Source organism: Heterocephalus glaber, unplaced genomic scaffold (genome assembly GCF_053883595.1).
Source record: "Heterocephalus glaber isolate CG9 unplaced genomic scaffold, H.glaber_assembly_v1.0 deba00001720, whole genome shotgun sequence".
Classification (NCBI taxonomy): domain Eukaryota; kingdom Metazoa; phylum Chordata; class Mammalia; order Rodentia; family Bathyergidae; genus Heterocephalus; species Heterocephalus glaber.
This window is the reverse complement of record NW_028258433.1, coordinates 11,474,863-11,502,023: the sequence shown is the minus strand read 5'-3', so window position 1 is coordinate 11,502,023 and position 27,161 is coordinate 11,474,863. Positions and strand designations below refer to the sequence as shown.

At 36.0% G+C, this 27,161-nt stretch overlaps 1 protein-coding gene across 1 annotated transcript in view; it reads right to left on the bottom strand.

The window, feature by feature from the left end:
* Frem2 (FRAS1 related extracellular matrix 2) overlaps window positions 1-27,161 on the bottom strand; it is a 214,113-nt gene that overhangs the window by 101,110 nt on the left and 85,842 nt on the right. The window contains exons 3-6 of the mRNA XM_004874055.3: window positions 18,833-18,979; window positions 14,135-14,365; window positions 4,427-4,552; window positions 3,073-3,324 (exon numbers count right to left, since the gene is read on the bottom strand). Coding sequence (XP_004874112.2) covers window positions 3,073-3,324; window positions 4,427-4,552; window positions 14,135-14,365; window positions 18,833-18,979 — 756 coding nt within the window. The remainder of the gene's footprint in view (window positions 1-3,072; window positions 3,325-4,426; window positions 4,553-14,134; window positions 14,366-18,832; window positions 18,980-27,161) is intronic.

The following is a 27,161-nucleotide window of genomic DNA, read 5'->3' as shown; positions in this document are numbered from 1 at the left end:
ATCATTGGTACATTTTAGGTATACAATATAATGACATTCATCATTGGAAATTTGCACCTTTACATAGTCTCTCTTGGTTCTTATTTTTCACCCTTGCCCAGCCCTCCCTTCAACCCCTCCAGTCCTCCCTATTTACAAAGATTTTGGTCCTACTTTTCCATTTTCTCATATTAATCCCATTCCCTTCTATCCTTTCCCCTAGCCCTCCCACTTCCTTCCTTCCTCTTTGCCCCTTTTCTTCCTATTTCACATTACCTATTACACATTTAGTCCTTATTTACACTTTCAGTTTCTCACACCAGAGAAACTATTTGGTTATTTACACATGTGTGTCCTATTTATTTCACTTAAGAGTATTGCCTCGATGTGCATCCACTTAGCTATAAATGTCTCTAATTTCTCATTTTTTATGGCTGAGTAGTACTCCATTTTATAAAAAAAACACATTTTCTTTATCCAGTCTCCAGTTGATGGGCATTTGGGCTGTTTCCAAGTTTTAGCTATTACAAACTGCGCTGCTATGAACATGGGTGCACATATATCACTGTGGTATGATTCTTTTAATTCTTTGGGGAAGGTCCATTATACCACCAGAAAAGATTAAGCAACACTGTTTATTCTTCTTTGTGCATTATCGGCTCTTGATTTGCGGAAGTACAATGTCCCTGTCCTGATGATGGTAAAGTTTGTTGTTCAGGGTTTGGAATGAGTTTAGGAAAGATTAAACTGGTTACAATGAGGCTGAGGGACCTGACAAGAGTGTATTACACTCTACATCTGAAAGGGAAAAGGTCTGCCTGAATTAGCTCAGTGGTGCTGGGAGCAGATGGGAAAAGACAATTTGGAGAAAAGAGAAGTATGCAGAGGACTCTTGGTCTGTTGAGTGAATTAAGGTAGAGGAGAGGTAATGACTGCTGGCAGCATTGTTGACAAACTGCTGGCCCATGTTTGCCTGGTCCTATGAAGCCTCAAAATCAAAATCTGAGGCACCAAAATTCACCAATCCTGCACTGTTGGGTGAAAAACTCTGAGCTTTGGCTACCCATTCATAATGTCACTTGGCCTGTCTACAGCAGGGCATTGTACAGCTCAGACAAAACACTGAGAATAAAATAGTGTGCAAATATTGTGTAACAGTACCAATGGCTCTTCCACTTCATCACCACTAGGGAGATGTGTTAAAGAGTGACAGAGCGGAAAGGTCATGTATTTGGGCACTTATGCTACTTTGCTGTTTAGCAGCACTGTAAATTCAGCTCATTCACTCAGCCTCTCTAATCTCTGTGTTGTCAGCTGTGAACAGGAATAAAGAGGTCACTCTTCACTCTTACAAAAATTTAGTGATACATATGTGAAATGACTTCCTTCTGTACCTTGATTTTCCTCCATAGGCATCCCCAAACAATCTGTACAGAAAAGGGTTTTGCCAACAAAACAAACTGGACTAAAGCAAGCATTAATTAAACTTTCTATTTTTAAATTAAAACTATCTCTTTGTAAGAGCAATGAATATGTATCAACAGATAGATATTTATATAGTAGGTAGGCCTGTGGCATGAATTCTTATATCAATTTTGGTTGACATTCAAAATACTGGCCCTCTCTCTAAGGTTGACTCAATTTAAAATAAAATTCCTGTACTTCATTTAAATACAGAATATAACTTTTTATTGAACTAATGTACAAAGAAAACATTTAAAATATTAGAGTAGCTTATACATGTAGGGTATTTTCAAAGCATAAGATAAAATCAAGAGTTTTTTCCATCTTCTCTTCATAAAATTATTTCTAATTTTATCAGTAGTGTTTTAGTATATGTACTGCTGAAGCGAGCACTATCAGTAGTGTTTTAAAACCTTCTGGTGACCAATGGGCATAATAGTATCTTTCACAGGATCATTAGGAGAAGTGAGCACAAGAAAGTACAGGCACAGGGCTTAAGCTTACCAGACACCTGACTACCTTTAGGTCTCAAATTCTTCATCCCTTCACTATCAAAAATCTTTCCTGAGGGCCAGGGATTTAGCTCAGTGGTTCCAGTGCCTGCCTTACAAGCACAAGGTCCCGAGTTCCATCCCTGGTATCAAAAGAAAAAATCTTTCCTGGTATTCTCAGTGTTCCAAGTTTTATGATTATTTGAGATTAAAGTCTTTTCATTATCCTCCAGTTTCCTTCCCTCAAGAAAGACTCTTCCTTCCTTTTTCATCTACCATGAGGAAAATGTCCAAGGGAAAAGAAAAATAGGTCAGCATTCAGGAGTCTTATGTCTCATTGTATTGCTCTTTGTTATCATCAGATATTATTTACAATCTTTTCTCTTGTTCTCTTTTCTCACAAGAAAGTGTAATCTGCTTCTTTTTCTTTCTTTCTTTCTTTTTTTTTTTTTTTGATTCCGGGGATCAAACGTGGGTCCTTGTGCTTGCGCAGCAGGCAGTGAAACCCCTGAGCTAAATCCCCGGCCCTAATCTGCTTCTTTAGCTGGCAAGATTAAGGTCTTTTTCACCTTTCCTCTTTCAAGATGTATTACTTCAGTGTAATTTTTCTCTAGGGAACTGTGGTCTAGTACATCCACTCCTCTTCATCTCTGGGGTTAAGGAACAGCCTTAATTTCCCAAATATTTATTACCTTTCCAGTTAGTCATTTAGCAGACTTTCCTGATGGGTTTCTTTGAAAAACAGGCTCAAACACTGAGATTAAAGTTACCGCCCCTCCCAAAATAAAAAAGCTTGTGAGAGAAAAACAAACAAACAAAAAGGAAACAAATTAGGCTTATTACATTCTTTCAATACTTCATCATGAAAAGTGCAATCACCTAATGGCAAGTGGCACTGTGAAAGAAACTACAGAGAAAAGAAAACACACAGAGGTGTGACTTTTGCCCTTTAAAATATTAAATTAAGAAATAGGAATTGAGACAGCCAATTATACTATGGAGTCTTAATCACAGTATAAAATCAAGCATAATGTAAATGTGTATAATGCTTTTACATTTGCATTTTTCTGTCTAGAAAATTATCTTTGATGTTCATCTCCCTGGTAAGAAAAAGAATTGTCAGCAACTTCCTACTTACCGTCATCCTTGTCTGGGAGGATTGTAACCTGAGCCCCTGGGAACTCGGAGCCCAGTCTCCCACCCATGGGCATGCTCAGAAGCACATGGAACATTTCCTCCTCTTCATACAAGGAGTCGTCAATCACAACTATTCTGCACATTCTCTCCCGCTCATCTTTGTCAAAGCGGACAACGCTGGTGTGGTCCTCAGGCCTAGATATGTAATCAGAGTAAGACAGCACTGAAGTCGGCACTGTTCCTGTTGCTGTTCCTGGAGCAGAGAGAATCCAAAAGGGTTTCATGCAGAGCATGTTACATGAGTATTTCATATACAGCATTCTAATGGTCATCTGTATATAGAAACAGCCTGGAATTAACTGCAGCCACATACTGTTATACAGTTCTAGCATCAGTGATGAAAATCAAACTTCTACTGTTTTCTCAAGTTTTTTCTGCCAGTGGACTTCTAGATGAACACAGTATCACAAAATAATAGCTCCTACTATTCAAATGCTTAAGATAGGTTAAGTGCCAAGCATGTTACACATTAATAATTAATAATTTTCTCATTAATAGTCTTGACTGCTCTTTTGGGTTTTACACATTTGTTAACTGAGCATTTCATTAGTTGAGTCACTTGCTCTGGGATCCAGGGTCAAGGCTGATACTGAAATTTGCTTTTAATCTTATTCTAGGCAGGCTTTCAAAAAAAAACCCCACCACATATATATATTTAAATATATATTTGTAAATTTAAATATATATTTGTAAATTTAAATATATATGTAAATTTAAAGTTGGAGATTTAAATCAATACTATATGTGATTTTGTCTTTTGCATATTTGGAAAATTTATTGGTTTGCTAGAAATGGTATTTAGTAAATTAATGAACATTATATAATATTAATTTTAGCTTTCTATTACAAAAATCACCTTACATAGGATGGTTACCCATGAGCAAAACAAATAGTTTAAAAGTGGTTCAAATGGGTTTCAAATTTATTTTCAATTAGTTTCTTTTCCTTGAATATATATTACTTTGACTTTTTAAACAAACAACAACCCCCTAATACAACAGCTTCTGTTCTTTATAATCTGAAAAGCCTTGAGTACTGTAGTAATGACCAATGGAGTCAGAGATATTTGCAGTATGTAGTAGTATATTCTTTCCAGGCACTCCCAGAGGAGTCCTCAAATGTACAGTACTGAAGCAAATGTCTAAATAAATGCTTTTTTGCTCTTAGGAAAGGCCTCATAATAAAGTACACCTCTCATTGCAAAATGCCACAGACTAACATATTAAAAAGGCTTATTTATATCCTTTGGATGCTGTTTTAGTTTTATTGTTTTGTTTTTGTACAAATTAAAGTACCTTGCTGTGTAGAACAGATCACCATGAGTTCCTGGCTGACATCTCCACTCCTTCTGATGGGAATGAACAGTTCCCCCACATCTTCTTCAATGGTGTATTCAGACTGGGGAATGAATACAGTTGATTCTAAGGAGAAAACACAATCACAAGTGCAATGATTTCCACCTTAGCTTCTTAGCTCTGAAACAATTCTATGCAAATTAAAATTTCTCTAGTGATGGATTTTTTCTTCCTGCATATTCTTTCAGAATAACACTACAAGGGGAAGGAGGGAGAAGGGAAAAGAAATAAGTAGAAAGGGTGCAGACATTGAGAGAGTGAATTTTTAAATCTAGACGCAAAATTCAAGATGGCTTTTATTGCCTGTTGTTGCTTTTTTTCCCCAAATGATAAATGCTGCTAACACAGTTAATATATATTATTTAATGTTTTTAAAATAGAAGTTTCTTTAGAATGCATACATTTATTCATCAGCGGGAAGGAACATTCTAGCAAGATAACGATCATATGTACACAAATTATATTTATATAATAAGTCAGTGATCGATTATTAACATAGTCAAAAAATTCAGAAATAAAAACCAAGAGAAGAGTATGTAAAGGTGCAAATTCCCAATGATGAATGTCATTATATTGTATTCCTAAAATGTACCAATAAAGTTAATAATATAAAAAAGTTCAACAAATAATAAAAATAGCATAATTAAATTTTGAAAAATATAGCACTATGTAAAACTATAACAGTTTTTTAGTTCAACAGTTGGACATGGAGAATCTGAAATAGATACTCCCATATTTGATTGGGAGTCTGTTTCCCTGAGTCTCACATCCACACAGAAAACCCTTCACGATAATTTTTAAAACAGTAAACCTCACTTCTTTTGGTTATTATAAACAATGTTGGAATTAGCAGCAGATACAGCCCTCAAAGGGGCACACTCTTCCCTGCTCTATGCCTTGGCAGCTAAGCTAAGGGGAAAAGCATCGAATGTGTCCCTTTCCCTGTGGCTTCAAAGAGAACAGAGATAGGGACTTGGAGAGCAGGAGCCAAGAGAGTCTGGCATTTTTCCTCAGCTCCCCTCTGGTTTCCAGAGCTGGCTTCAACTCCCTCCTCTACTCCACCTACAGCCATTGAGTCCCCTCTCAGGGCCCCTCAGGCCTTGAGGTTGTTAGGCAGGGACCCTCATAGCCTTGGGGTGCTTTACTATGCCTGGAGGTCTCTTGATCCTCACCCTCAACTTTGTAAAAGTCGTGATATTAAATTCTTCTAAGTTACACAAGAGAAGTTAGGGAGATAAGCAAGAATGAGTAAAGGAGCCTGAGAAGAACTCCCAATAATGGGGACAACAAAGAGAGTACAGGTGTGAGAAGCTGAGTACAAAATATGTGCATGGAGAAAGAGGGACCGTATTTCAAAGACTCCTGGCAAGTTTAGTAAGTTGAGAACTGACCTCACTAGATCTAGCAAAGTGAAGGTTCAGGAAAGTGTTTATCTTCACAAGAACTGTTTTGGTGGAATACAGGGGACAGACAAAGGGCTAAGTTTAAGGGAGAACAGGAGAGGAACTGAAGACTACATGCACGAGCACTTCTCTCAGGCAGTTTTGCTTTAAATACGATCAAAGTGGCATTTACCGAAATATCTTTGCTGATTTCTTATTACGGTCAGTTGTAGTAAGGCCACGAATTGCACCTACAAGTATGAAGTAAGATCTTACCAAATATAAATTTTCAACATAGAAATTATCCTGACTGTAGTATAAAAAAATACACCAAGTGCCATGGAACATTCAAATCAAATATTTGATGAATTTCTATTCATTAATTTGGGCAATTAGCCCAGGTGTTACCCAGGTTTGGGCAGCCTTTAGGTCATGAACTGCATGACATTACTGGAAGTATCAAATACTGTGGAAAGTTTGAGGTCTTTCTTAGGGTTTGTCATGGGCTGAATGTTTGTATCTTTTCAAATTCATGTGTTGAAGCCCTAACCTGCAATGTGAAGGTACAGGAGACTTAGGGAGTGAGGTTTCAGTGAGGCCTTGAGGGTGGGGTCCCCTGGGATAGGACTGGAGTCCTTATAAGAATGATACCAGAAAGCAAGGATTGCTGAGTGATACAGTGATTGTCCCTAGTCAGAAAGAGGCCCCTTACCAACAACTAAAGATACCAACATCTTGATCTTGGAGTCTCCAGCCTCGAGAAGTGTGAGAAATGAGTGTCTGTTGTTAAAGCTACTCCATCTTTAATATTTTCTTATGGCAGGTGGAGCTCAGCAAGACAGGAATGAATCATAAACAGCACTCATTCTATACTTCTAATCTATACTGGCCAATTTTATTTCCAAATAGGTCATCTAGGACAGTTTCATATATAGGATTTTAAATACCTAAACTCCTTTAAGATTTAATTCCTCAATACCCGAGCTTTGGTTCCTTTTCTACCCCATGTCTCGATCAGATTTGGTTAAACAAGCTTGTACTTTTTGTCAGTGCCAGTAGGTTGGAATTATGAATAATGAAAAACTTAGTGTCCTGACCATGCCCTCTCCTCTGAAATTCACTCCTACAATTGATCTGACAGAGGGTAAATAGGCTCAGGATCAAGTTCAGGCTCTCTGTTGACCTTACTTCTAACCAAAATGTGCGATCTGTGGGGGAAGCTAGAAAAGGGTATCAAAAAGACAAAGACTTCATTGGTAGCCTTTCCAGCTAACATTATTTTTCAGTTTTACTTTATGTATAAAATAGATGTGCATGTTGGCTGCTTCAAGTAAGCATAGCTCATTAAGTGTAAAATTTCTAAAAGCATCATTCTTGCATTAGCTTTAAAGATTATGAGCTAATACACATGGAGTTCTTACTATTTGCTGAGCCCTATTCTGAACACATTACACATACTGGCTAGTTTTCATTCATTTGTCTCTTTATTTCTGGGGGTACTAGGGGTCAAATCCAGGGGCACTCTAATAGTGTGCTACATCTCCAGCCCTTTTTATTTTTTATTTTGAGACAAATTCTTGCTAAACTGTCCAGGCAGGCCTTGAACTTGTGATCCTCATGCTCAGCTCCCCAGTAGCTGGGATTACAGATGTAGCACTCTGCCCAGCTCTGTCTCATTGTACAGAAGCTCTGTCTCATTGTACAGAAGGCACAGAGATTCAGTACCCCACTGAAGACTAAGGGTGTTAGTAGGTGCTGATGCTGGGTTTGAACCTAGAAAGTCCATTTCAGAGCCCCTAATCATAGCCATTCTGCTCTACTGCCTAGAAAGAACACTCTGTATCACAGGGAGCATCACTCCAACCACAGGAAAACAAAGGCTAAGCTGAGATTCTGAAAAAGACATTTAATATCCTGCTAAAGCAGAGAGAGAGCAGGGGCAGTCTAGGCATGTAAAAGGAAGCCAGAAACAAATATTTGTAGAACTCTTTAAATATTTCTTCAATATTTTTATAAAAAGTTTTATGTGTATAAAATTATCTGTATACAGAATTAAAGTTATTATGTAAAAGTATATAACATATATAATATACATATAGTATATATCCACCAAAAACTGCATACATCAGGAAAACAAAATCTTGTATAAATATTTTAATATTAAATGTATTGAGAGATCATTAGATTAATGCAAGTTACCTTTGGCCTCTGAAATTACAAGAGGTGCTCAAAGTGATGGGTCATTAGCTTTCAGATATTTATTAGTACAGTGAACTGCTGAAGTGTTTCTACATTTTTTTGGCAGACTCTCTTCTTTCTCTCTCTCTCTCTCATATATTGATATATTATATATTGATGCATTATATATGATACATTATATATAATATATTATTTATTACATATATAACATATATATCATAAAAGCATATATGTTGCATCCCATTCAAACATTAAATTGAAATTGTAGCAGTCTCTGGGAAGGAAGGTATTCACTAAGGGAAAAAGTAGGGGGTAAATAATAGAAATATACTCATTAAATACATAGCAATCAGTAGAAAAATGACTGTAGTTTCACACTGTCATATGTTAGCAATAATTATCTCTGTGGTAGGATTACAAATGACTTTTTATAAAGTTAATGTTTTATTTTTTATAGTTTTAGGTTTATAGAAAAATGAGTAGAAAATACATAGAGTTCCCACATTTCTCTACACTCTTTCCCTTTTCCAAGTTAGTAACACCTTGTGTTTGATTTTTGACCATAAGCATGTGTCACTTTGATACTTTCAGACTGGTACCCCCACCCTTCATTTGGAAATACAAAGCTGAATAAAACGAATGTATTCATTATTAGTCAATGTGACTATACTGCAATGAGCACTTTGATTTCTATCTGCAATTTTTACTTTTTAGGTCTTGACTGTGCTGCAATTTAGGCAACAAAATAAATGACTTCTGTCCTCAGAAATAAAAGAGTTGTAGCTATGTCTGAAAGAGGAGCTCATGCTTTCTCTGCTCAATTATATTGTACAGATTTTTTAAAAAAACCAATCTACTAAAAAGATGATGGAACAAAATATCTTTTAAAAATTTGCCATAATAGACCATGGAAGGAAAAGGAAATGAAATACTTGGATGAAAGCACCGAGTCTTCACTGCCTACACAAGCTGGCTCATTCAAAAACAATGGAGAAGAAGTTCTGGTAAATCTTCAGGCTACTTGAGCCTGTAGGTTGGCCAACAGCGTGGACACAGTGGGGTCTGCCAATTATAGGCTTGAATGTGGACATCTCTCTTACATTTCTACGTGTTTTACTTCCTTCGAAAGTAGCCTTAGTTATAATAATCTGGAGGATACAATAATGATGTATCAATAAATGGAGGTTCCTCCTTATGAGGTATGTTAGAATATGGAAGATGTAAAATAGTCAACTTTCACTCTTTTTGACTTCATATTTTACTGCATGTTTTTTTCATTTTTTAATCAGTAAAGAATAAGTTGTTCTTAAAAAATAAAATAGACCTAGTAATCCAGACTAATTTCAGCAAGGGCTTGAAGAAGATGCAAATGAAAATGTGCCTATACACATGACAGCTCATTACAAGCTTACAGCAGGATACCATGAGGTCCCAAAATTATCCCTCTATACTATGAAAATTTGTTAGCCTCAGTGAATGTTTGGGTAACTATTTTTCACTATATGTTTTTATTTTGTGAATGTAGAAACTTCCGGCAAGTTTTTCATAACTAAAATAGTTTCAGTCATGGGAAACCAAAGTAGTTTTAGTCATGACATCTTTGAGTATCAGAAACTATGTGCTGTACTTTTAACAACTGGTTATAATTTTTGTTTCTCTTAAGAAATGACTAATGTTTCACTCCAGTCGAGTTCAAAAAGGTCTGACACTGAGGCTAAAGCGCCTGTGTGCTTTCTTTATTGTTTCTCTGCCATCAGCTGCAGTTGGCTATCATCTTATTGATTCTGGACTTAAAATTTTGGCAGAGTCATCTCAAAATTTCAGCTAGCCACAGTGGATCTATCTTTATCAACCCTGCTAATGATGCAAAATTTCAAAAGTAATAATTAATATTTACATTGGATTTCATAGACTGATCAGCCAATGTTATCTGAATTCTATTTCATTAAATGGCTTTGTTCACTCATGCAGTTACAAGTTTGTCTTGTCTTTGTGTATGTTAATATTAGGATTTCTTTAAGTTCTACATTCCTTTAGAACAGTATCTTTCTTCTCTACTAAATATTATATATCATTAAGCTAACATATTCTCACCAAAGCTGATCACAAAGGTCAAATCTTTAAGCTACTAACTAGTTCATGGCTATATTTTTAAATCACAGAAATATAGAACAATTCCATTTCAAGCTGAAGTTTGCAGACATTTCTGTTGTGCAAACAAAATAATTACATAAAACATAGGTTTTAGCTATCTTTGCTAGGTATTTGGACTCAATAATTCTATTACTTGGGCTTGCAGTCTCCCCATAAGTGACCATAAAACTCAATTTACTCTGTTTTTTAAATACAAGATAAAAAATGAATGAGATTTTTATAAATAAGAAATTTTATCTCTTACATATTTTCCTTTATCAGACACAAGGATGTTTAATTGCTATCTATATGCTTCTAAGAGTGAGAACAGATGGCACAGATTTTGATATTTAGGGAACTTAATACACAGAAAATTAAAAAATGTTTATTCTAGAAAACTTTCCTTCTTTCTTAAAACTAGGTTAGATACTCCCATAGGCTTTTACTGTTCCTTTATCACAGCATATCATACTCTGTATTCTTAGCTTTAATAAGTTAGTAGAATTTGATCACCTAGTGTTAGGACTAATTTCAGAGTTAGCATAACTTCTGTACTCCAGTTCCTCAATTTCTACCTTTTAGCAGAACCCCTGGCATATAGCAGATGCTTATTTAACACTTATTAAATAAACATACACAGTATGCAATGGCCGAAAGTGGTCTTGATTATCTTCTTAGAACACTTGATTTTAATCACCAATTCTATCACATTTGAGGCTTGATATAGAAAGTGAAAAGAGAATAGAATAAGAAGGGAAGGAATTACTTCCTTGTTGTTACACACAAGAATAGGTGAAACAATATTGCTGTGGCAAAGTACACTATCTTGTTTTGGAATATTCTTTTCTGTTATTTTATCTTTCAAGTACTGCCTCTAGTGCTATTTGCAAAACTCTTACTGTAATGTCTGGCTCACTGAGAACAGTAGAAAACAAAACAACAGTGGAGATTACATTATGATTATTTCCATTTAACCCCTGCCCATGGCAAAGTCCTTTTGGATTTCTTGAGATTGAGTTAGATAAAAGAGCAAAGGGAACAGAAATGACCTGAAGCTCCCTCCCAGTCCTTCTTAACTCCTGGAAATCTATTGTGATGTTTTTTCATGGCAATCCAGCCCAGTGCCAGAGGGTCATTCCATGGAAGGGTTACTGATCAGTGTTACTGATCAGTGGAATTTCACAGAGAAGTGCCCATTCCCTTGAATGAAGTGCAATCTCCCCCATTTCTGTCAATACCCCCCCCCCAGTCAAACAAAACACCTGACTGCTGCTGAGACTATCAGGTGGCTTTTTCTCATATTCCTTATCCAGAAAATAAGTTAAATTTTTTCTGAACTTTAAATTCCTTACCTAATTGAACTACAAAGTGAGTGTTAAAAGGAGGGAGTCTGTGGAATCAAACTGAAACAAGGAAGAATGGCAAAGGAATAGAGAAAGAAAAAGCAGTGAGGTCAAAATGATATCAAATGGCTGGTTTTCCATGCATGCAACCCCAGGACCACAGACACCTGGTGGCAGAAGAATTACTAATGGAGGCGAACATCTCTGTTCAGCACTCTGTCTTCTCCTTATTCTAGTTTTTCTCTTTGAACTGTTTCAATTGATGAGGAGGCTGAATTTATTCAGATAGTCAATAATTGAGTGAACATATCTGTCTAGGAAGTTGTTGATATGCTATTCATGGAACAAAGATTTATTCCTTCTTCAATGTTCTCATGGCAGTTTGCTGAAAAATAGAAAAAGCCTACCAGTTCTAGACAAAACCATGGGCTTCCCATTCCCTTCCTAGTTAAACCGTGCAGAGGCAGGTACCAGGTGCCAGGACTAATTTGAGATTTTGTTTCCTCATATCCATGGCCTTCCCGAAGCTCTCAGGGATGGGCTGAGGCATCACTTGCACTACACTCTCACTGGCGTCTGCCACTGGAGTCAGACTGCACTCCTGCACAGATGCTGCAGGACACATGATGGTGATGACTAGAATTTCCAGGGGCTCAACTCTGTTGATCACAGAGCTGTGGTTGCAGAGGGGCACAAATATCTAGAGGTATCACAGGTATTGCTGGGCACATGTGGGGGTACTGAGAGTCACTTCAGGTTAGATAAGGAAGCATACAAGGTTGAGTATTATTTTTGCACTTGTTGTAGATGCTGATGCATAAAACACAGTCAATTAAAACTTTTACATAAATCATAACCATATAATTGAAAAAGTATAAATATATTGATATATTGAATATATTGAAGTATAAGTATATTAGTTAATAATATTGAATATATTAAAGTATAATATATTGATATATTAAAAAGCATATTGATAGAATTATAATGACATAATTATGATCATGTAAGAAGTCAGCATATATATATATTATATATACATTTGTTTGTGTGTATATAGAATTTATGTTGAAAAGATATTTTTGTTAGCTGGAGGTGGACATCTGTAATCCCAGCACACTGAGAAGCTGAGGCAGGAGGATGGACAACTAAGGAAAATAACAAGAACTTGTCTTAAAATAAAAAATAAAAACGGCTAAGGATGTGACTCTGGGAGAATATCCCTGGTTGGATCTCCATTACCAAAAGAAAAAGAAAAAGAGATTAGATTGTAGTGTTTGTGTAATGTGTGCTTTGTTTTATTTTAATATATACCACTGCTCACATATCACTGGTAGAGAGTATCACTGTGAGACTATAAAGCGGAAGGAAGAAATAAGTTTAAGTATCTTATTGCTTAAGGTAAACTATAGCAATTTACCAATTGGCAAATACAAATCTCGAGAAATGGCTTCTAGCTTTAACTAAGGGATAAACTTAAATGTATGAAATCTATCATAGGCTTACTTAAAAGAGGAAAGTTTTATTATTGAGCTACATTCCCTAAGCTCAGGACTAGAAAAAAGCTTAATTATTTGTATTCAATGCTGATAAAATTAAATGTAATGAAATGGTAACTGTTCTTTAATGGAAATTATAAATATAATCAAACTTCATATTTAACAAAAGGCAGAGATGTTAGTTAAGAAAATGATATTGGTGCTCCAGTTTTCTTATCCTTTCTCACCCTCTCTTTAATTAAATTTAGTCTTTTAACACAGGGATTTGCACATGTGTCTCCATTTCATGTACTCACTAGATTGTATCTTTACAGATTATTTAAGAGTTTTTTGATTGCTAAAGCAGCCTGGCAGTTTAAAAAGAAAGTCACGTCTGGCTTCCAACAGGATTTCAGCTTCAGAAGTCTCGGTAAGGTTTTTATAAATGCCAGCCCTCAAAAAAGTCAATCTTTTCTTTTTCCACCTAACTAGATCAAGACAAGCCAGGATTGTAGAAGTTTGGCAGGGAGGAAGGAAAAAGCTCAAATTACATTCAAAAGCATTAAGGTTCACTTTTACCAACATCAGCCAGGAGTGTGCTTGGACAAGAAAACATAATCTAAGAAAAATTTAGAGCGATGGCCTGAAGCCTCAGCTCATTGTCAGTGGGTGGAGTGGGTATTATGTCACAATGTGGAAACATACCACCAAATAAAAACTCGGGGCTGGTGAATATATGAAAGAAAGGTGAATAATTTTACGCTGTATGGAGAACAAATTAATTTCAAAATGATCTGATTCTTCAATCATTTGTTTAAAAGATATTTTATGACACCCAAAGGAGTTTAAAATTGATGCATTAATTTTAGAAAATGAAATGAGCAACATTGGTCCTAAAGGGTAGAAAGAAGATGTTGGTAGTACTTGAAAAAAAAAGTATAACTTCTTTTTATTACTTTTTGTTTTCCCTCTTCCCTTCAGTATATTCAAGAATTCTGAACTGTTAATCTAGAAAATTCTCCACATAGAAAAAATATTGAATTTCAAGCTTCCTCTACATTTGGTCACGAAGCCTGAGAGCAGTGATACTGCCAAGCTGACAATGGCTCTCACCGTCGCCTGGATCAATGATCTCCACTGTGGTCACGGCGGGGAACTCCAGGGCGGCCAGCACGGGCTCCGAGAGAACCACCTGGAAGGCCTCGGAGTGCTCGTGCTCCCCGTCACTCAGGATCCGCACTCTCCACGTGGCCCTGGTCTGGCCCGGGTTGAACTGCACTTGCCTCTGTGCTTTGCCCTTGAAGTCTTTGTCTTTTTTTGCTGTCCCGTCTCGTGTGCCAATACCTTCGAGGAAACATAACAGCAGTGTCTTAGCTTGTTTTCAGTTGGATTATTGAGGCTTTCCTTGTGAACATTTCATGTGCCACCCCATTTTGCAGAACAAAGTAGACCCCGCTGTGACTCTGGGACACGGGTAGTTTCCTACGCATTTGATGATGAAAGTGTTGTATTGGAGGCAACGAGATCATGATTCTGTTCTCCTCTTTCCTTAATTATGATGCAGCTACATATTCTTTGAGCTAAGTTTGTGTTATAACTTCATAGAAAACAAGGCTCAGTAAATTTATATTTATGTTGTTTAATATCATTATTTCTACAACTTCATAAATCTTAAAATTCTGCAGTGGATGCTTCTATGTGCTGCTGCATATTATAAAAACATAAGAAATATTCTCTGAGAAAATGTAATCTAATAAGACACTCTCTGAGTCAAAGAATTTTTTGATAATCTAATTCATAAATGCCCAAGAATAATAAAAAATTATAAAATTCCATAGGCATTTAATGAAATTTGAACCCTTAAGAGAATATAATTCACTGTTTGTCAACATGGTTAGGATTTTCTTTGTAGAGTGCCCAGAATTCCACGCAACCATGTGAACAGAATTGGAACACTAAGTGTCTAAGGTCATTATGAACAGCATGCTTGGCTTATTCAGATGGTTCACCCAGGGCCAACTGCAGTGTGCTGGGAAGGCTGAAGAATCACTCAGCCTCTAACTTAATCACAAGAGAACCATCGTCATTTCTGTGTCAGAAACTCAAACCATAGTGTATATTATTCAAAAAGCAGTGAACAAATTCAATGTTGTAGACAACTTTTATATAATCACAATAGTACTTGCATAGCCTTAAAAATGAAATCAGAATCTCTTAGAATCAAATTAATGATTTTCAAATATATTTTTCTAAATGTTGATATTTCCAGAGAAGTTGGTAGATATTCAAAAAGGGAAAAACACTCTTGTGACTATTAGATTTTTAAAGTCTGAAAATTACTTATTTGTAACATTTCTCATTTAATTGAAGAAATTATTATACTTCTGAAATTTTTTTTCAATGTGTGATGAAACTAGACCAAATATTATCCATTCAACCACAAATACTCATTGAGTACTTACTATATTCCATCCTATGTGCTGAGTTTATGTCAGAAAACAGACAAAAACTTTTGCCCTCATGCTGTTTATATGAAATTAATTAGAATATTTATTTTTTCATCTGAATACACTAAATCACTGGCTATTAGTTTAATCTTAAAATGAGTGTTAAGAAAAGACTTTGTTAAAAATTTTTGCCTTAGAGCTGTCAGATAAGACCTGACAGGTAAATATTGCATTGTATGCTTCTTTTTCGGTAGCAGGTAAACTATGATTTATTTAATGGCAAGAGGGAAGAAGAGTGCAAAAGTGGAATTCTAGCCAGCCAATCTTGTTGACTGCTGCAGACTTCTGGTCAGCTCTCTGGTTCATAATGCACACAGAGTGTTTGTCAACACCTCTTGGAGCCATCACAATTCACCACCAAGGTGAGGATGAAAGGAGCCATTCTCTGTGAGGTTCCAGAACACATGCTGCTCACTGACCCATATTTCCCCAGTGGAAAATGACCAGCAAACATCTATGAGTCTGCCTCTGATAGCGACTGCTTCATTTTCTGCTTTTTTTTTTTTTCCATCAGCAGTATGTTCTTTTCCTGAAGATTCAAAAGGCAAGTTAAAACCGCAAAAGGAACTTGTATAATATAGAGAATAGTTACTAGTTTCAACTAGACATATTTACTGCATGATGATGAAGATATTCAGCCTGATAAAAATAAGCTGCAATACCAAATCCCAATGGTTGCTTTTTAAAACCCCTATAATTTTTTACTTTGGTTATTAAGTAAAACTGCAATTGCATATTTCTCTTACATGGAAAACTAATGTGGAAGTTGAGCAAAGTACTTTAAGAATGAAAGAATAGATTTTATGTCCCTTCTCAGTCACAAAGCAATATTACTGATTTCTCACAGTTTAAAAAATGCTATAATGCAGTGATTAAGGGCCTGGGCCGGGCCTTGGAGCCAAATCTCAGCTCTGCCTCCTGCTAACTGTGTAAACTTGGGCATATTAGAACCTATTTTTCACCTATAAAATAGAGGATATAATGGTACTCTTCTTGAGAGGTTAACTTATGTAGTGTGTTGGAACCAGGTCTGGCACATGATAGGAACTCAATAAACAATAGCTGTCATTGTCACTCCAAAATCCATTTCTGAACCCAGCACCTGGGACACAATGAGCACTCAAGAAAAGTGAGTAAATGGCTGTTGTAAGGAATAAAAGCGATAAGTAAAGTGTTTAATGTGCATAATGAAGCATCTTGCCTTCAGTAAATGTTTAATAACTAGTAGCAATAAAATCTTTGAGATTCAAAGAACATTGTGACATACAAACACATGTTTAGTGTATTAGTGGATTGTAATGGTTATAAAATAAATAGTCATCTTTGAGAAAACACATCTACAAATTGTATATAATTCACGATGTACTAAATGTACACCAATGATGTTCTGTCTTTGGCTGTAGGTGACATTTTGTCTTTAGCTATAACACAGGCTGGCTCATTCTGAAAATCCTTAGGTGAAAGTGGAGGTTGTCTAGAAAGGGTTACAATGAAACATTCCCATTATAGAGCATCGATAAGGCTGTCTTCCAATTTAATCTGATTTCTATTCCGGGTCCTAATGTGAATTCTGTAACCATTTTTAGTGATGGCAGATGTGGGTCATCCACCTTACAGTTTACTAGTAATCACGTGAGGTTAACCAAGTAAAGCTATAGAGCTTATGTACAGCTGGTGGTATTTCCACATTTGGAGGAAATAATAATTTGTTGAAAACATAACTTTGTAAAAAGAGCTCTTGTTTGATACTTTAGTATTCAGCTTAATGAAACAAAACAAACAACAAAAATTTACGAATAAGTTGGATACAAAATCTGAAAAGATAGTTTTAAAATGCTTTGCAGCTACTAGCTTTCCACAAACTGTCCACAGGCTACTTATAAATAATTAAATAAACTCACGACAAGTGAGAATAAAATGCAAATAGATGAAAATATGACAAACCTTTCACTGACAGTAAGATATTATCTGGAGAGCTTGTGTGTACAGAGAAAGTGTCCCCAAAGGACAAATAAATACAGGCATGCTCTGGTTAAACACAGAGTGTAGGAGACAGTCATGCCTTAAATACATGTGAATAAAGAAGGTAGGGGCTGGGGACTTAGCTCAGTGGTTCTGCCTGCCTCGCAAGCACAAGGTCCCGAGTTCAATCCCCGGTACCAAAGAAGGTAGAAGCTGAGCCTCTCTGGTGGTGAGTCTGCAGGTAGACCAACCTCCCTAGAACCAGAATAACCTTAAGAAATCTGCAGTGAAAACATCTTTTCTAAAGTTAAAAAAATTAAATGTTTCTAAAGTAAGGAGCAATTAGTACTGAGAATACAAACATGTCAGGAGAAATTGGAATAAAAGCAAGGAATTATGGCTAAGGAAAAGGATAGTGGAGTGTGGGGGTGAGGGGAATAGAGTCTTTTCATTGATGGGGAAGCTACTAGTTAGAGATTCAAGGACCAATAAAATATGAAATTAATCATTTTGGAGACAGAATTACTAACCTTCCTTCTTTCCAACATTTCCCTAGATTCCTATCTTAGCTGATAATCTCACTGAATGAATCATTTTACCTCTATAAATTTTAACAGTTTAAATGTCTATAAAACATATGATATCAAAAATAATACAATCTCTTGGGGTGTGGCTATTTTTCATCAACATGTCAAATACTTTGCACTGTCTGTATCACTGCTTCAAAATGTCAACATACTTTTCTCTATGATTATGTGAAATCAATATGAAGTTAGAGTTGATAAAGTTTTATTCAAAAGAAATAAAGCAGGTGATCAGTATTTAACAGTTTAATGTTGGTTACAAAGAAAAGTCACAACATAAATCTTTTAAGTCAGGCATTGATGTTCATGGAACTTTTAGTGACTTACTTGAGTATTCAAGTACAACAAATAGTGCAATATATTTGAATACCTAATAAATTACGGAATAGTTTTTATTTATTTATGAAAGTAGCCCTTACATGTTTTACAATGATGCTTCAGCAGACTTCTATTTTATGGATAAATTATAGACTTGCCTAACCCTATTATTTTTAACTCCTGAGTGTTTACTTCTAATTTTGCAGGGTTATTTTATATCAGAGAAAATCACACTTAGGTTGAAAACTTGAAAAGTTTCATATTTTGACACCGATCTGCTATATTTTTTTAGCAGTTAAAGAATCTTTAAATGTCAACAGCTCCCTAAGCATTTAAACTAGATCAGTGAACTAAATTAGTATTTTAAACACTTTAGAAAAACTGTAAGTCTTTGGTAGAAAAAAATGGGATTTGCGACAAAAATGAAAAATTAAACTTACTTATAAATGAAGTTTCTCCCAAGTAACCTCTACGTTTAAGAACGACATCTAGAAATTTGGAGTCTTCATTGATCAGGTAATATTCCTTTTCAAAGGAGATCCATGCCCAATTCAGACGAAAATGCTGGTTGGTTAACTTGTTGCCACCTGGGAAATAAAAATTTAAAGTACTACATTAATGCTTTCTTGAATGAATGACCTTAAAAATTCCATATTTTATTTAAGTTTAGTTTATAGTTCATGCTAGGGATCTCTATCACTGAGCTGCATCTCCACCTCCCCCACCCACCCGAGTATTTTAAAATTGCAACTTTAAGAATATCGAATTTGATATCGAATTCTGGAAGATATACCCGGAGATGTAGCTAAGTGACCACTGTTTGTTACACAGTCATACAACAGCTGACCCAATCCTCCACAACTTCTTTGCTCTCTCTTAGGAGGGGAAGTTGACAGAGGGAACCGCACACTACCAGTGGTGATTTAGTTGCCATGAAATTGAATCGCCAAGTTGCAGGATGACCACAAGGTGCCGCTGGAAAGCAATCTTGTCTGTAGAGCCGGCGGCTAAAAAAGTTCTTTTGTGATGGTTTTAAAAACACATACAGCTTCACAAATACCTTTTTCTGGTTCACAGAGCAATTGGGTGGAAGGCTTTAATTATAACCACTTAGGGAAAAACAAATATCTCTTCTCCGCCTCTCTTCCCCACTAGATTCCACTTCATTCCTCACAGCAAACGGACAGCTCTTTTCACAGATTTCCATTTTCCTTTAAAGATAAGGCTCCCTCCTCCCACCAAGCCACTAGAAGGGAGCTGACTGCCTATCCCAAGAAAACAAATCTCCCGTGTGATCTTCCTAATGTCGAAGCTACTCTACTGGATATAGGAAAGGAGAAGTGATTACCCGCTGATCACTCTGCATCTATCCCTTAGTGTCTTTTGATCTACACCAATTACTTCAGAAGAAGGTGAGGCGTATAAACAAAGGCTTGAGTAATTCCTTTTAAATCTTTCTGGAAAAGGGTAAAGAAAATAGCCCAAATAATAAACATAGCTAGAGGCGAAGCTTTAATTCTAGTTTCTTCTCTTCTGAATTCACATAAAGGGAGCTACCCAAGAGAAAAAGAATCCTGATGAGGAAATGTCAAGACTTTCATAAACTGAGGAGTAACAAACTATGCTAGGGAAATGAGTGAACAAATACATGAAAACCCATTGTTTTCTCTAGAATATTTCGAAACTAAAAGCTATATGATTTTGAATTAACGCTAAAGATTAAAGAAAATACCTACACAGATGGCATTACAGAGGAAAACTGGTTTTCTTGTTTATTGTTGTTTGACTTATAAATTAGCATAATCCTTTTAAACAGCTGCTGGGCAAAGAATGCATGAAGCAAAAAGATGTTCATATCACTTGACCTCATCAGCACTTCCAGGGCAAAAACAAAAATATAAGGAAACATTCATTACAATATTTCTATAATAGCCCTAAACCTGAAAAACTTAGTGTTTACTATACTGTGGTATATCAAAACAATAACAGGCTATTTAACCACCAAACAATAAATATAAAATTCTTATCAAAACACTTACAGAGATGATACTGATGCTGTGAATGTAGCTACCTAAAATGTGGCCTTAAACGTGAAATTGTTAGGGTTTTTTAGTGAATGGAAGTAGGGACACTTTAATTTTTATTTTTTTAAGATATAAGTAGACTGGAGGCCAGGAATTTTGTGTCAGTTTAAGGAAACTCATTCCATATTTTCTCCTTATGAACTTAACGCATATCACCTCTGGGACTATGCACACTCCCAGTCTGAAGGGGAGAGGACAAAACTGGATGGCTCCTTGGACCTGGAGTCCAAGATTCATCTTCTTTCTTATTTGCCATAAGTGCCGGGCTACTTACTTTTCTGGACCTTGGTTTCCTCTTTGTAGCATCAAGTGACAATGTTAGTAGTTGCTACCTGTGAGTGCTTTGAGGATCAAGTGAGATAACCCATAAATGTGACATCATGGACCTTGTAGCACCATGTATCCACTGGTGACATCTTTCAACACAGGTCAGCCTGCTGTACTCTGCCATGCAGGCATGCTCAATCCACCCTGCACATTCATCATCGGAATAGTCATCTGCCTTAAACCTACTAGTGTTCCTTTCTCCTTTGCTCCATTTGTCTACAGCTGTTGTACACATCAAGTCAATCCTTATTTGTGGATTTTTAGGTTCACCCTGTCCTGCCTAGATTACTTCTGTTACCCCTTCATCTGCTTAATCAGGTCAAGCCCACATTCTTAAAGCTGGGGGGATCTGCCACCCTTACTCTTCCTGACTCCATGTCCTCTTGTCTAAAATATTCTTTGGCTAATGTGTTTCACTCCTCAGAGGTCACCTTCACCTCCTTCCTGACATCTCGTCACCCTGCAGCCACCTCACCTCCATTATTCCACAGTGTTCACCTCCTGATTACTCTGTATAATCAGGCATTTTAGCAGATATCTCTCATGCAGTTTGTACTAATTTACTCGTTTTACTAACTTACATCAGAAATTGAGTGTCCATTCTTTTACTACTGTAAGCATTTCATCAATTTAAGACATAAAACAAGTTGTATTTCTAAGTGACTTTTTACATGAAAACAACTTTATGTCCTACTTCTACATGGAGAGTATGGTTCTAGCAAGCCCAGGTTTTATTCCAAACTTCTTGTCGCACTACCACAAGCTATTCCTGGCCATCCTAACATCCACAATGTCACCCATCAATTCTTTTTAAAAGCTATTTTAACTATATGTATTTATGGCATACAGTATAATTACGTACACAAATGTGTTATGATCAGTCACAGTAGTAAGAATTTCTATCTCCTTAAATATCTGCTGAAAAAATTTTAATTTTAGAGGCTGAGAATAGGGATACAATAGACATAATGGGAAGATGGACAATGGCTATCAAAATATTGGGATAGAAGATATAAATTCTGGTATTCTACAGCATCCTAGGGATTACTGTTCACAATAATCTATGCTGTAGTTTGGATCTTGAGTGTTCCCTAAAGGTCCCTGTGTTAAAGACTTGGTCTCCAGCTTGGTGTAACTGAGAAGTGATCCAACCTTTAAGAGTGGGAGGAAATTAGGTCATTGAGATTGGTCCTCAAGAGGAACCCTGGCCACTCCTATTCCTTTCTCTTTGATTCCAAGCTGCCATAAGATGAGCATGTTGCTTCACAAAATATTGCCCATTATAATATGCTGCCTCACCACAGACACAAAGCAGAAGGACCAATTGATCATGGACTAGAACCTCTGAAACAGTGAGCCAAAAAAATCCTTTCCTTATTTTAAGTTGATTATCTCAGGTATTTTGTCATAATAATGCAAAGATGACCACCAACATATCCTACTGCAGTGATGGTGAACCTTTTAGAACTTGCAGTGATAAAAAACAGCCTGCTGTGGTACATGTGCCACAGGTTTGCCACCACTGGTCTATTGTATATTTTATGAATTACTAGAAGAGAAGACCTTAAAGGCTCTAACACAATGAAATTATAAAGAAAAATGATAATTATCCTGATTTGACCAGCACACATTGTAAACATACACCAAAGTGTTACACTGTCCCATCACTTCTTTTTGAAGAGAAACACTGAGCCACACACAACTTCTCACTGTTTTCTGCATTAAAATGGGTGCGTCTGCAAGTGCTATGTCATCTGCTCAGAATACCCTTGGATTTTCTACTCCTTCTAGCAATCTCTACTCTAAATTGTGACTATTAAGATTTGATTTTAACTCTTTTCTGAAATATTCCAGGAAAGATTATTCTCTGCCAAAGGTTACATATTGAAGAATACTGAATTACTGAGGGGTGTCTCCATCCTTTATAAAGCAGCAAGTTTCAATGCAGACCCAGCACTCTCTCTTATTCTGATTAATTTTTCTCTACCTTGCTCTCCACAAGTTCATATCCCATATATAGTTACTCTTTTGTTTGATCATTTTGTTTCTTCCCACAAGATCCAGGAGGGAGGGAGTTCATTCTGCTTATTGGTAGAAAATGAATATTGAATGAATTAGAAACTACTGTTTTGGTTGAAAGAAGTTGAGTAGTGCTTCATTAATTGAGCAGTCTACATTTCTATATAAACGTTACCTATCTTTTTATGAAAAAAATAATTGTTTTTGTGATATTCTTCTAAAATGTCACATACTTAAAGTTATTATGAATGTGAATTATTGGAGTTTGTGTTTATCTAAATGACATTTCCAGGGATTTTTGATAATTAATGGGCTCCTACTCCACTATAAAGAGGCATGAATTGTCTCAAGGATACCTAATTTCAGCTACACTTAAAAATTTGTAATTTTCAGGTTGGTGCCTATGTTCTGGAAGGATGAGTGTCCCAAGAAAAAAGGGGCCAAGTTACTGGTTAATCCAAGGTTTTGATATATGTATAGCTGAACAAGTTTGTCAGTATTTCACATATCTACCTTCTAAGATTTGAAATAAAATTCAGAAACAATATAGAGAAACTCTGCTTTATATCACAGTGAAATGGCCTAGGGTAGTCATTATAGTAACTTACAATTCACTCTAAACCTGGGATTTTTAAAGTAGCTAGTTATTTAAATAGAGAATATGAAGTCTATCAAGCTTAACTCTGACTACAGTTAAATATTATGTAACCCTTTTGAATCATATACATATGAATTGTATTTAGTTTTTGAATTTGTAAAATCTCAGTACACACTTATACAGGAATGATACAAGGATTTGAGTAACTGAGCTATAGATTATTTAACTTCCTTTTTTAAAACTGTGATCTTGTACAATTGAACTCTGTATTTTTTCTAAAGAAGGAAAGCCACCTTACCTATTTATTACATGCCATGTAAACTCTTCTAAAACCTCAATAAATGAGAAATAATGAATGTTAACACTTTAACAGAAGCTACCGCTTACCAAATGTTAAATTTTAGATGCAATTAAATAACTTAAAATCTGACAAATTTTACTTATGTATGATTCATTGCCTTTCTAAAATAGATTGTCATCTATGATGCTGAAAAGTGAATGACAACATCTCATTGGAAACAAATTAAAGTCCACAGCTTGTGTCATAAATCCACACAACAGGTGCCTGCAATGATGACTACACTCCCTAAAGCTCTGTCCCCAAACCCTGACACTAAAGTTATTAACATTTTCATGAAAAGACTCCTTTTGAACTTTTACAGCTGGACTTCAGGCTTCTTTATTTTCTTTTGCAATTCAAACTCAGTAGTTATTTTAGAATAACAAAGAACCGCAATCTTCAATTAGCCCTCCCTAAAACCACAGGGTTCCCTAAAAACAAAGCATAGTACTGTTGTTCATTCATAAGAAACTAGTGTCACAACTCTGACTTGTGCTAGTTAAAGGTGGGTAGTCCTTTAGCTTTAACAAATTTCTTCTTGAACAAAACTTGGTTACAAATAGATTGGTAAAATTTCATTTTTCCAGAATAAAGTTCAGTTTCTTGTTTCAAGATGAACTTGAAACAAAATAGACAGCAACTTTAAAAAGAAACTAGATATATTCTTTTAAATCAGCAATATAAATAGACATAATATTAGAAAAGATGAAGATAAAATGGACTAATTTATTGGGGAAATTAGATTGTTCTTTTAGGGGGAAAAGTCAATGATTAGTATCTATGCAATCTCTATCGGGATTGCAGGAGTTAGTAATTCCGGTGAGAATCTGAAAGTGCAAAGAAGGCTTTATTTCATTGCTGTTTCTGTGACAGGGTGATCTTCTCTTTGCATTACCTTTGGAATCTCCCATAAGAGAATCTCTGCAAGGGCGTAGAATCCTGTCCTTTGGCCCTTAAAATCAGGTTGACTTTACTGTTTACTAAAAACCACCTGGTGCAAAGCTGAAGCCAACTTGGCTCTTGCTGGGGCCCCAGGAGTTGGTATTCTCCCGTGGGAGGTGGCATGCACAGAGATAGTGTGCACGAAGTAGAGGTTGGCAAGTGCTGTGAAAGAGGCGCTGATAATGAGCTGTGGGAGCTTAAGAGAGTGAGGGATTACTCTAACCTGAGGGGATCAAAGACAAAGTCATGGAAGAGATACTGTTTAAATGTGTTTCAAGTACAGGATGGCATCTGGACATTCGAGGAGATGGAGAGGAAGGTGTTCTGGGAAGATTAAGTGTAAGAGAGATAAGAACTTCAGTAAAAATGGAACTTCAAAGAATCCAATTTGGTAGGAGCTCAGAACACTTAAAATACTTATTTCCTTTTCCTTTTGCTTTTTAATTGATTGGATATTGGAGACAAACAGTAGTTAAGATGCATCCAAATTCTGTATTAGAGGAAGGGAAGGGTTCTCTTCCTGAGGTGACCCAGACACTCAGAGATGACAAAACATTCACCCAAGAGCAGCTTTGCTTTGGATGACTGATGGAGCACCCAAAGAACTTGGAGATAGACTCTGAAGAATTGATAATACTTTTTGTAACTGTGTAGGCTACTTAATAATTTTAATGATTATTTTAGTGCAGTAGTAAGGTACTCAAATGTTGCTACCATATACAACTTTTGATCACTGACATTATTTTTCCCACCATTCTTTGCACCCCACATCCCCAATTCCCTGCTTTATAAATTCTGTAAAAGAGGCAGCACAGAACAAAGAAGTAAGAGAAAGAAGTAAGAGAAAATCTAGAGGGATACTGTATACAGAAAGAGAAGTGGTACAACACAGAAGTGGTACAACTGCCAAGGAAGTGGCAGTGCATATTGATCTCTATTAGACATACACACCCTTGCAGTGATCCTTTAGATTATCTTCAGGAAAGGCACAACCAAGCATACCTGTCTTAGTCAAAGGAATACATAGAGATATGATATCTTGGTAATCATTATATGAACTACATTGATGAGTTCAAAGATGGATTAGTTTGCATGCTATTCTGTAGGATCTAGAGAGAAGTTGCCAGACGGTGTGGGGGTGAAGATGGCAACTAACAAATATACCAACTTTCCCCTAGAAGTCAAAAGAGTATCATAACCCACTTTATCATAGGTAGTTTTCTTCCTTGGACATGTGATTTGATCACATATGCACCTAAATGCGTATTTGAACATGAGGTTTCAAAGACTTAAATTCCTATTCATCCTCTGTTCCAGAGATTGCTATTCAGTCTCTCCTCATTATTCCTGGGATCCATATTTGTGAATTCATCTACTCATACAAATTTACTTATAATCCCCCAAATCAGCACTTAAGGTTCTTTTGTGGTCATTCTTGGACATGTGTTTTGTAGTGTCAAGGCATTTGGAAGGTGAACATTTTGCATGGATTCACAACCTCAAGACAGCCATGACAGGCAACTAAAGGCACTCATGAAAGAGAACTTCTGGAACTGCTTCAGAAAATACCAAGAATGATGTGAGAAGTGTATTTGAAGCAAGGGGGAGTATATTGAGGGGATTAGTGGCAAGGTGTCTTTCGCTGCAATTAATAGTTAATTTAAAGATTCATCATATTTTTTATCATACCTTGCACTTTATGAAGAATGTATGTGTTAGATAAGTTTTGTTCACTCATGAGTTATATAGTGTTGCTGGCTATGAATACAATGCTAATGAATCAACAACATGTATCAAACAGCGTGTTTTTGAATGAAACACACATGAAGCAAGCTTATATACTGATCAGTTGATGAAATGTTGAGATTAGAACTCACAGGAACCTAACCTGGTATTTTCCAGGGAACAATCATTCAATGTTTGATAATTCAATATTCAGACAATTTTATAGACTCAAACTCCCACAAACAATGGCAATTATATTTGTTCAGCATAAGCCACAATTTTCTTTTGAGACGTTAAAAAATGGAGCATGAGAAGAGCATTCTACCCCTCAGTACATTTTTCCTCTCTTTTTTAAAAAAACATTTTTATTTTGTATTAGTCCACGTTTACAGTACATAATGATTACATTCCTTGTGAGGAGTTGGTACATATATATAACACATCTTAGTTCTTTTTTCATCTTGTTCCCTGCCCTGCCTCCCTCTTCCCTCTATCTCTTGGTCACTTGCCCACTTGCAAAAGATCTATCTCCCTGTTATCTTTTTATTTTGCTCTTTATTTATATTTTAAGTTTCTCATATAAAAGAAACTAATCAATATTTAAGCTTGTGTGTCAGATTTATTTCACATAAAATTATGGTCTGAAGGTGTATCCATTTTACCACAAATGATTCAAGTTTATCCTCCATTATGGCAGAGTAGTACTCCATTTTGTACAAATACCACATTTTCTT